The sequence below is a fragment of the Pelophylax lessonae genome, assembly GCF_965119305.1.
Source record: "Pelophylax lessonae genome assembly, chromosome: 1".
NCBI lineage: Eukaryota > Metazoa > Chordata > Amphibia > Anura > Ranidae > Pelophylax > Pelophylax lessonae.
In genome coordinates, this window is record NC_138768.1 from 274,487,269 (window position 1) to 274,499,730 (window position 12,462).

Sequence of the window (12,462 nt, forward strand, 5' to 3'; positions counted from 1 at the left end):
GTAATTTTTATAATTGTAACGAGTAACTATGCAGCACAAAAAAAAAATATCGGAGTGGAAGTATTGAAATCATTGAAAAAAATGTAGTGAAGTAGGAGAAAAAAAATTCTACTCTAGGAAAGTACAGATACTGCCTTTCGGTACTTAAGTACAGTAGTGAAGTAGTTCTACTTAGTTACTATACATCTCTGGTTAATTCCCAGTGGTAGGCTGACATGGAGCTGTCGGGAAAACAGATAACTGAAGATCAAATTCTGTCCGCAATTTTCCTTTCCTGACTTGTTCCATGTCGGCACAAACTCCCACCCAGATGCGTAAATCTAGCTATGCAACGCTGGCCTGGGAGAGGGAGTCCAATTTTAACCACTTCCGGACCGCCTACTGTGCTACTTTGACATTAAATACCAGAGTTATGGCAGCAGAAGGCGAACGCATACTCAAGTCGCGCCCACATATGTAAACTGTGTTCAAACGTGAGGTATCGCTGCGATCATTGGAGTAAGAGCAACAATTCTAGCACTAGACCTCCTCTGTAACTCTAAACTGGTAACTTGTAGAAATTTTTAAAGCGCCACCTATGGAGATTTTTTAAGTACCAATGTTTGCCGCCATAATTCAACGAGCGTGAGCAACTTTGAAGCATGAAATGTTAGGTATCGGTTTACTCGGCTTAACATTAACTTACACATTAAAGAAAAAAAAATTGAGCTAACTTTACTGTTTTCTTTTTAATTAAAAAAATGTATTTTAGGCCAAATATTTTGCGTAAATACGGTGTGACATAAAGTATTGCAACAATCTCCATTTATTCAAAAAAAAAAAATGTATTTCGTTCATTGATGGACACAGCTACGGATATTCATAACTATTGGGTTATACTGCCCTCTACAGGAGTAGAACACTAGGCAGAAAATAATTCTGGCTACACCCATGGGCAGTCCCAGGGGGTATACTTCCTCTCTCTGCTAAAGCCACTAGTTTTTTTTCTGCCAAGTCAGGAGTAAGGACCTAGTTCCTTGCTTGGATCATTGGTCCTGCCAACTTTCTTTAGATAGAATTTTTTTTTTCTCCTGGATTTTTACCTGTGAGATCTACAATCAACTGCCGCACTGGGTGACAGCTGGCTAATCTAGATCCAGTGGTCCTCCCAGTCTGGCCAGCGAGTGCTCAGACCTCAGCCGTGACATAGCCCTACTGGACGGGGGCTGGCCTGCAAGTTAAACGCCTTGTTGGGTCGCATATGGCTGGGTCTCGGCCCGAGTCACAGCGTTCCTCCTGCCCAACAGTCCCCTCATTTCGATGGAGAGGGGTTTTGTCTGGAGCGGAGCCCGGCTGGTTCCTAGCATGGTGAGTAGCTGTCCCTCCCTCTCCCCCTGGAGGGTTTTGGAGTGGACGTGGGCCCTCCTGGGTTCCCCTGCTTCTTGCAGGCACCCCACCTTGCCAAGTCCCTCATCCTGCCCCCCTCCAGGCTGGGGTTATTTGGGTGGTCTGGCTACTTTCCTGGGTGGGGGGGTGCTGGCGACTGGACGATCGAATGTGCAGAGGGGGGTTGTACCTGGTGGGGGCTCCTGCCAGGGACCCTCATCCTACCTGGATCTGTCCTTGAGGCCTGTAAGCCTTGTGGTGCTGCCATTTTGTTGTAGCCTGTGTGTTCCTATACATGGTGGACATGTTTGTGTAGTCCAGCGGCCATTTTCTTGTGGTTTGCCATTGGCAATAGCTGCGGCCATGACAGCGGAGCCCTGTGGGCAATGATTTTGGCAGTGGGAGCCCCTCCTCATCCCCTGGTGCAGACTCCTGGATCATTTTACTTCCTGATCGCTGCACGTGTAGTGCAGATTCTCCTGGTGACTGCAGGTGCCTGTTTCTGTGGGTGATGAGTCTGGTGGGGTCCTCTCCCTCTCTGCTGAGGATCATTTACTGCTTTGTGCCTGGTGACCGGGTGGTGCTGCCAGCGCTGTGGTGGTTGTCCCCTAGCAGTATTTAACACTTTTGTGGGGTCCCCCTGGTGACTCATGGAGTCTTCGGAGCACATTTTCCCACCTAATCCTCTCTGAGGCTTTGGGGCCCTCCGGGTCTCAACCATCCATCCATGCACTGACAGCGGTTCTGGAGTCCCTTGTGTCCCGGGCGGTGGTGGCTTGCGGGGGACAGGCTAGCAAAGAAAAAAATCTTCCAACATTACTGTTAAGCCAAAGTCGATCTAGCGATCAACTTCTTTCAAACCAGGACAGCCACACATGGATCGAAAGATAGAAATTCACTGATGAATCAGCCAAATTTGGATCCATCTGTGCCCAGCTTTGTCTACTCTTTGTCACCATATGTGCAGGAGTAGTCTTCAGGTTCTCACAATTTTTGTGGCATAGTAAATAAAGAAGACTGAAGTAACATAAGGTGCCCTCTTGCACAGATTATTTTGCATTCTTTTTATTGATTTTAAAAACCTCTATAGATGTATAGGGCTAGAGCACTGCAGAAAAGTGTGAAGTGAGCTCCACACGGTTTGTGCTTCATCTATAAAGCACCATGAACATACAGCTCCCCAAACTAATGCCATCAACACAAGTCTGAAGCCCCCCTTACACAGGTCCTAAACGGATTGTGTCTGGTACATGCACAATATCTACACTTCATATATGGTAGATATAAAAAGTCTACATACCCCGCTAAAATGTCAAAACAAATCTTTAAAGGGGGGGTGGTGGTAAAAATTTAAAAAAACTAAGATAATGTGGTTGCATAAGTGTGCACACCCTCTAATAACTGGGGATGTAGCTGTGTTCAGAATTAAGCAATCACATTTAAACTCATGCTAAATAGGAGTCAGTACACATCTGCCATCATTTTAAAGAGCCTCTGATTAACCCCAAATAAAGTTCAGCTGTTCTAGGAGGTGTTTCCTGACATTTTCTTAGTCTCATCCTACAGAAAAAGCCATTATGCCCCGTACACACGTGCAGATTATCTGAAGACTTTACATCACAGAAATCTAATATTTTAACAGGGGTGTGTAGACTTTTTATATCCACTGTAAATAAATTGCATTGCAGCTAGCAAAAAATGGCACACCTCTTTTCAAATTCAGCAATGTATTACAATTATCAACTGGGGTTTTTATATTTTCTTTTGTTTTTTCTTTAATTTACTGGCTGTTGGTATAACAGTTCTGCCATCTGCCATTCATGGCACATGAAAATACCTTTACTTGGCATACCTACATTTACAGAAGTCAACAAGCTGTATTTAAGTAGATTAGTATAATTTATTTCAGATTTATAAAGTTATAGCCGTGTTTGCCAGCTACCATATCATTTTTTATTGTTGGCAGTAAATTGGGAGTAAAATGGCATCATAACTTCAGATAACCTTAGTGACTGTTCAGTTTCACAGTGTACAGCATTATTACATCTCAGTTGCCTTCTTACAAATGTGTATGTTGCTCACTTTAAACTTTTACTATGCAGGGGGTTTAAAACTGAAAAAAAAAAAAAAAATCTGCTCTTGCCCCTCCCCTGTTTATTCCTAAGGTACCAGTTTAACAAACCCTTACACCATGCTGCTGCGCTTTGGCCGCAGCACTGTGTACCTGTGGTTTTGGTGCAGGTTAGTTCTGCTTTGCCATAGGCTTCTATTATGTCCTGCGGTTTTGGTGCGTTTTTCTAAAAGCACACTAACTAAAAGGCCTGCATGCAGGACTTTTGGTGGGCTTTCAGAAAACCGCAAGACATAACAGAAGTCTATGGCAAAACACAGTTAAACCGCACCAAACTGCGGGTGCACTGCACTGTGCCTGTGCTGTGGCCAATGAGCAGCGGGGCAGTATGAAGCTACCCTTAGCTTCTCACAATAATACTTCAAGCTAATAATCAGTTTGTCTGCTTTTAAACATACTGTATTTTGGCTAGAGTGATTGCAGTTTTAAAGCTGAACTCCATGCAAACAGCTAAATATAGAGGAAGTACATATATGAGAGCTGTATAATCTGCCAAAGAATTTGTAATTTTGTTCATTCTGTCCTGGGATTTATAATGCTCTGCTTTACAGTCCAGTCTGTCAGGGGAGAGCTGCTCTTTTTTTCTTCTGTTTCACATTAATTTAGGCCGGCAATACATGGTTCGAATCTCATCCTGTTGAGCAGGAACCAGCCAAGGTTCAAGCTGTTTTTGTGCAGGCAGAATGTACCAAGTTGATTGATCCATCAATTTAGGTACAACCAGCCTGCCAGATTCTCTTGCGATTATTGCTAGGGGCTGCTATAGCCGCTAGCAATAATCACTGTCTTCTCCCAGCAGGGACTGCTTCCCCTGCCTCTTCCTGCCCCCCTGCCGGGAGAACATAATTGCTGATTCCCCTGTCACCACTATCTGTGTTGATGGGGGAATAGTGTTCGCACCGTGTATGGCCAGCCTTACAGGTGTCCTATTCACCCAGTGTCTGGACATTGAAAGGAGATAACACGCACTGATGAAATCATCTCTCTGCTGTTTACTCCTATCAACATACTGTTTGCACTGCTGAACAGCTTTTTAGCTCCTTTTTGGGCTTCTCCCAAACACTCTCAGAGCTCTGCTGTGCAGAAACTGCAAGAGGTTGATTCAGGTATTCATACTGCTTGCATTAATAAAAGAAGAGCAGAGTTGCATTCATTTGTGGTGTTTGGGATGCACTGATGTATCGGCCACCGAAAATAGGGTTAGTGGCGTTTTGCCGATAAGGTGTTGATAATGGCTTGCTGGGTCCTAATGATTTCAATGCAAAAATGCCCCCTATTGACTTCAATTTCCAAAACACCCCCTATTGATTTCAATTGATTTTCAATGCAAAACCATGTCACTATTTACTTTAATGCAAAAATGCCAGCCACATTCATTTGATTAACTACTTACCCACTGGGCACTTAAACCCCCTTCCTAACCAGACCAATTTTCAGCTTTCAGTGCTCTCACATTTTGGATGACAATTACTCAGTCTGTCCCCATATGAAATTTTCATCCTTTTTTTCACACAAACCAAGCTTTCTTTTGGTGGTATTTAATCATAATTGGGTTTTTTACTTTTTGCGCTATAAATGAAAAAAGACCGAAAATTTTATAAAAAAAATGCATTTTTCTTCGTTTTGGTTTTAGATTTTGCAAGTTTAGTCATTTTTCTTCATAAATTTTGACAAAAATTTATACTGCTACATATCTTTAGTAAAAATAACCCAAAAAAGTATACATTTTTTGGTCTTTGTGAAGGTTATAGCCTCTACAAGCTAAGGTGCCAATCATTGAAAATTGATCACACCTAAAGTACTGACGGCCTATCTCATTTCTTGAGACCCTAACAAGTCAGGACAGTACAAATAACCCCCAAATGACCCCTTTTTGTAAAGTAGACATTCCAAGGTATTTAGTAAGAGGCATGGTGAGTTTTTTAAGTTGTAATTTTCTCCCACAATTCTTTGCAAAATGAAGATTTTTTTTTAAAAAAAAATTATTTTCACAAAATGGTCATATTACGAAGTTATTTCTTATACACTGTATAGGCATACTTGCAACTACACCCCAAAATATATTCTGCTACTCCTCCTGAGTATAGCGATACCACATGTGTGAGACTTTTCCACAGCCTGACCACACATACAGAGGCCCAACATCCAAGGAGCACCGTCAGGCATTCTAGAAGCAAAAATTACACATATAATTTTCTGACAACTTATCAAACTTTTGAAGGCCCTGGAGCACCAAGACAATGGAAACCCCCAAAAAATGACCCCATTTTGGAAAGAAAACACCCCAACACATAATCTAGGAGGCATAATGAGTCTTTTGAACATGTCATTTTTTCCCACAAGTTTTTGGAAAATGTGGAAAGAAAATCAAAACGCATTTTTTTTTTTACTCAAAGTTGTCCATTTATTAGACACTTCTAACACATAGCATGTACATAGCAAAAATTACACCCCAAAATACATTCTGCTACTACTCCTGAGTATGGCCATACCACATATGTGACACTTTTCCACAGCCTGGCCACATACAGAGGCCCAACATGCAGGGAGCACCGTCATTTCCTGACTTCCCATTACAATTTTGTGAAACACTGTAGGGCACTGATGAGCATTGTAGTGGCACTGATGTGGCATGGATGTGGCCCGGATGAGCACTGACGTGGAATGGATGTGGCACTGATGTGGCATGGATGCGGCACTGATGAGCACTGACGTGGCATGGATGTGGCATGGGTGAGCACTGACGTGGCATGGATGAGCACTGACGTGGCATTGATGTGGCACGGATGAGCACTGACGTGGCATTGATGTGGCACGGATGAGCACTGAAGTGGCATGGGTGTTGCACAGATGAGCACTGACGTGGCATGGATATGGCACGGATGAGCACTGACGTGGCATTGATGTGGCACGGATGAGCACCGATGTGGCATGGATGAGCACTGACATGGCATGGATGAACACTGACGTGACACGGATGAGCACTGAAGTGGCATGGATGTGGCACAGATGAGCACTGATGTGGCTTTGATGTGGCACGGATGTGCACTGATGTGGCATGGATGAGCACTGACGTAGCATTGTTGTGGCACGGATGAGCACTGAAGTGGCATGGATGTGGCACGGATGAGCACTAAGGTGGCATGGATGAGCACAGATGTGGGATGGATGAATACTGAGGTGACATGGGGGCGAGCACAGATGTGGGATGGATGTGGCATGGATGAGCACTGAGACAGCATGGGCAGGCACAGATGTCGCATAGATGAGGCATGGATGAGCACTGAGGTGGCATTGATGAGCACTGAGGTGGCATGGGTGGGCACGGATGGGACATGGATGATGCATGGATGGGGCACGGCTGAGGCACTGATGGGGCACGGATCACTAATTGGGCACAGTTGAGGCAGAGGAGGCGTGCAGCTGCAGTTTCGCTCTTCTCCTGGCACGCTGTACCGATTGTGTACAGCGTCCGAGGAGAGGAGAGAAATGAAACGGACATGCGCCGGTTTGTTGTGATGTGATCGCTCCGTCATTGGACGCAGCTATCACGTGGTAAAGGACCGCTCTCATTGGCCCTTTACCACGATCCGTGATGCGTCGGGTCCCCGGGACCCGGCGACAACGGACACTCTCGTGTGCGCGCCCCAGGGAACGCCCTCTCAGAATTATACAACCACTTTGCGGCTGTATTTTTACAATGGCCGGACGGAAAGTGGTTAAACGTTTTTTTTTTTTTTAACTGTCCATTTGGTTTTTTGGCCAAGTGCATGCTAAATTTTCATTTTCAGTCCAGAGTTTTTATTTCGGTTCACCACCAATTTAAACAGGCTTTTAGCCAGCTATTGCACTTTTTTTTAATGCTGCCTGAATATGATATTCTTGAGATTAATGCTCATAAACATGAGTGTCGGTGCTAATGGCTTAATTTATTTCCAGTTAGGCATGCACTAAGTCCTTAAAGTGTGCCCTAAGCTTTATGAAAAAAAGAAAGTGTTCTCCAAAATTTTAGTGTCATGAGAACAAGTGGCGGGGGGGGGGGGGGGGGGTTGCGAGATTATTTCAATGAGGACACATGTTCCGGTGGCAACTGTCTAAAATGGAAATTCCCCTAATTGTGTTGGGATTTCCTGCTATGTTTCCAAGACATACTGTAAGTGAAGAGAAATCTCCCCACCAGAGCACAGGCAGCAAAAAAGAACCCAGTAGAGATTTTAACTCTAAAGCCCCGTACACACGTACCGATGGTCGGCTTACAAATGTTCCTCTTTTCTCCCCGGGATGTCGGTGTCTGCTGAAAAGTGCAAAGACAGCACAAGGACAGCACAAGAATTTTGTCCGCCGACTGCAGAAGTGATGTCATGTAATGGTTAACTTTCCCTGTGTTTTCTATTTTCTGAGCATGCCCAGTCTTGCAAATCTGCGGTCTGTCGGCCGAATTGTGTACTGACAGGCGAACAATCGTCCGTTCTGGTGTCGGCATACAAATATTTTCATGTTTGCACGAAAGACTTTTGTCCGCGGATTGTGCGCAGACATCTGTCGGAGGCACCATACTAACACGCGTACAATCGGCAGATCCTTCGTCCACCGACGTTTGTATGCCGACGATCGGTACGTGTGTACGGGCCTTTATGTACTCAATCCAAAACAAAAAAGCAAGAATGATAACTTCAAGGCTTGCACCTTTAAAAACAAGTCGCTAATGGCACTATCCATACATGGAAGTTATGGTTTTTAGTACATTAATTTTACAAATGTCAGCAAGGGCTAGAATCCAATACATAAATGATAAAATCTAATGTATTTGATGTCTCATCTGTATTTTGCTTCCATTCTATTTTATAATACCCGGATTTTGTCATTTTTACCATTCATTTAGCCTTAAAACTGGGAACAATGCAAAAATACTGCAATACGTTTTTATATGGAATTTTACAAGCCAAATTATACCAGCTGTACATCACTGGATGAAGCATACTAATTTCTTGTGTCTGCACAAATGTCCATATTACAGAAGTCCAAGATACCTGGAAAAATAAATTATGAATAGTTAGAATTTATCATAAGGCAAGAGAAAAAAAACAGAAAATTGTATTATATACTTACCATAATTTTACTTTCCTGACGCCAATGCATGGCAGCATACATGTAATATTCACCATAAAAATGTAGGGGAGAAACTGCGCTGATATCTAAATTGGTAGCAGCAACTTAACATGTGACAAACATCAAAAACTGTATAGGGGGGGGAAGCTGCGCTAAGTGACACAAACATAAATCAAGAGTCCAAAGAGTCCCAAAGTTTGATAAAAATTATAGATTGAATCAAAAAGTCCAAAATGATAATTTCAACCGAATATCCGTGCAGGAGAATAAGTAAATTTACTGCTTACCAAAAGTAGCAGTAAAGTGTGCCTTGAATAAGGGTTAGCCGAGCCAGATGAGAATCTGCGACGGGTTCCTCCTCAACAATGGCCGTCCCAAGATTAAGATATTTTGGGTGTGGGAATGAAAAACAAATAAAACATAGCGTGATACTGTATATTCAAGTGAATCACTCCCGAGTGTGTGAAAGGAAAAAGGGAGGTGATAATACAACCCACCACCAACACAAGCAGCTTACCAGATGCTGATGTGTGTAAGCAAATAAAAGTAATCAAAAGGATGACGATGGTGTCCCTTTCGGAATCCTGGGCACCTAGAAGGTACATCGTTCATAGCCCCCAAATATTACATTTGGTCAAGAACATGATAGTTCCATTTCTATTGGAACCTGCCGTTGGTTCTCCTTTGTTTCTGAAAATATGACACTGTTGCTGTGTTGACCTCATGCAGAATAACCAGTCAAGCCCAAATGTGAGGTGACAACGCAACTGCTCAGATTTTCTGCATGTAAAAACGACCCTGTCTGACGGGAAACTCCACTTGTCTTGCATTCTGAGATGACTGCAGGTGGTGATTCACCCTTTAGCACTGGCATCAGTGGTGCCTATGGTCCAGGATAATAAACCTACCGAGCGAGGTCGAGTGAGGGTCCTCTGACATACCCATCACCAGAGGCTCCTGCGCATCTGAGAAGAAGCACTTTAAATCGTCTCAAGTGCGGCCTTCTGTGTTGCAAAAAGGAAATCCTTTGGAATGTCCATTGAATCCAGTGTGCCTAGAGTAGCATAGGGATGCAAGACATCATCGTTTCCAGAAGGCCCTGCATTGGGAAGCTCACAACTGCTTGGACCATTTTGAGAAGGAGGAGAAAAGTACTCACTTGAGCATTGAACTGGGCCTCCGTATCGATGACCAGGTCAGGTCTGCTCCAAATGTCTTGACACCTCCTATCCAGCCAAAGCCTCTCAGGCTGGCCAGAAGAATCCCCTTTTGAACTAGTAGGTCATCTGAACTCTGAACCAATAGTAGAATACCATCCACGTAATGATGGATCCAAAGCACCCCCTTTCCCTCTGAGGGGCTACAAAGAGAAAAGGACCTCCATAAAGGTCATTAGTGAGGTAAAAAGCCCTGAAAGGAAGACACACAAACTGAAAATTTCCATCTCATTCAAAGACTCAGTTTCTTTAAATTCAACACTAGTCTCCAGTCTTTTTTGTACGAAACCGAGGAGAATAAAATCATTCAAATCTCTCTGAGGGAGGACTTAGAATCACAAAGAATATATTTGCAAACGCACCACAGATCTTCAGTCTAAACAGTTTTTATTTCAGCATGGATCACATCACAATCAAGAGAGTGCAACATTTCAGAGTGACGCAGGACCCCTTTATCAGGCATGTGAAGGGGTCCTGCATGACTCCAAAATGTTGCACTCTCTTGGTTTTGATGTGATCATGCTGAAATAAAATATATTTGCCAGCACACCATTCACCTACAGTCCCAACAGTTTATTTGTGGCTTTCATGATCCATTCTCCAGCTGGTGGTTGCTACAGCACCCAGTATCCTGGAGCTTTCCCCAGGAACATGTGCAATGGGAATATGGACTAGGATTTGGAGCTATTCCCCATTTTAGTCATATAATATTGATGTACTGAGAGAGGACATCCACCTCCTGAGCGGAATGGGCTATTCGGGTCAGGATGAAGAAATGTTCTGGAGAGTGATATCTGTACAACCAAAAGTAACCAAGTTTTACCGTAGAAGGAACCCTCAAAGCCCAAAAAATAGGCTTTACCATCTGTGCGCACATTCAGCCACCCTGGCCCCCATCATACTAGCCTGCGGGGAGGGTTTCCCATGAACAAGAGTCCTGTAGGGGATGAAAGAATTGAAAAGGACCATGGCTATGTGTCCTTCAGAAAGGTGCCCTTGCACACCCTTCTATCCGCTCCTTGAAGTTTTCTACTCCGGCAAAATGATTTTGAGTCCTGGAATGTAAAGTGGGCCAAACTAGCAGAGAGAACTCACCAGAGCCTTGACTATGAGAAGGATGGCCAGGCTAAACACCGATTGCTCTTGTAATAAGGCTTACTGTCGAGATGTACATATAACTTTAATTGTGACCAATAAAGAATGTTCAACATTCCAAGGATGTGTGCCTCTCTATGACAAGGATGTGTGCCTCTCTATGAAACTTAAACACTACGGCAATAAAGAGCTGACTGCGAGCACCATCCATTTGCACAGCAAACTGAGAACATCAAGAACTGAGCACGTCTCTGGGAATAGTCACGACTTCTGGTCAGAGTAAAAAATGTTGTCATCATACAGCCACTTACAACCACCCTGCCTGAGGATGGGTTTGTTGACCAAGGACTGGTCTTTATAGCCCTCTTCATTGTCACTGAATGCAGCACTGCCTTAGAGGAACATTGAAATCAACAAATGCTACTTCATCCACAAAATCCGCTGAGCACTTAAGCTCACCAAGAGCACTAATAACCTGCTCTTTCACCAATTCTTGGATGATGGTGACCTCGAGATTTGGGTCCCCCATTGTATTACACTTGCCACAAAGTCCTGCAATCACTGGCTTACAGACTCCCCTGTCTCTCAACATGAGTCTCTCAGATATCTGTCAATTCATTGTTTGAGGACACAGCCAGCAGAAGCTGAATCTTCATTAGGAAGAATAACACTCTGATCTAAATGCATAATGCATCCACACCTTTGCAGTAGGGTGCAGTGCTGTAAAGTGTGTGTTACTGAAAAGCATATTAAGTGCATTAGCATGTTCATAAAGCAAATGATTCCGGACAGCTGCGCTTCCAAAAATCCTCTTTATTGAAGCTTCATGTGATAGGTGGTTAACAGATGGAGCAGGTGACAAAGCGGTAGATGCGTTTTGCGCAGATGTTAGCACTTAGTCATTACCTATTGGAACTAGTCACCACAATCACCTATATACTGCTGTAATGTGTCATCATTGATGCCTTATCGCAGCATCATGGTCTTGTGAGTGTAGATCTTGAGGACAAAAAGAAGAATAGGGGAGGTTGCTCTAGCTTTCCTTTTATAGATTTAAACAGGTCCTGTAGGTGGATATATGGGTGGAGCTTTATCGCATGTTGGCATCAGGAAAGATTGTTTCTATCTCTTTCATGAGGGACACACATTTGAAGACTATCAAGTATAAAACAGCGATCTGGTATAAAACCTCCCACTCCCAGCATACCTTTTTTTTTTTTAGTTTTTCACTATTGTCCTAGGAGGATGAATGCTTTTTCTTTACTGTGAAAAATTTAACCATTACTACTAACTAACTGCTTTTCCTTTTCTGCAAGATTATTTTTTCAACAGTAAAGACTTCTGCACACACTGCACAATCTAGTCACTTTATGCAGCTGTTTGAATCGGTGTATCCACAGCAAAAGCTCACCTGGACCACAAAAGGAATAGATGATAGCAGTGGCGTAGTGCTGGTTGTCAGTGCATGGGGCAAGGCAAGTAATTTGGGTCCCCTAACCCGTAGGCTTTTAGTACTCCCTGAGTCCCTTCCACTAGTACAGTATT

The 12,462-nt window shown here is 43.5% G+C and overlaps 1 protein-coding gene across 1 annotated transcript in view; it reads right to left on the minus strand.

Moving 5' to 3' along the window:
* Positions 1-8,139: 8,139 nt before the first annotated feature.
* Positions 8,140-12,462, minus strand: part of LOC309566107 (serotransferrin-1-like) — a 104,294-nt gene continuing 99,971 nt past the window's right edge. The window contains exon 17 of the mRNA XM_082271159.1: positions 8,140-8,526. Within this exon, the coding sequence (XP_082127285.1) occupies positions 8,477-8,526 (50 nt within the window). The 3' untranslated portion in view covers positions 8,140-8,476. The remainder of the gene's footprint in view (positions 8,527-12,462) is intronic.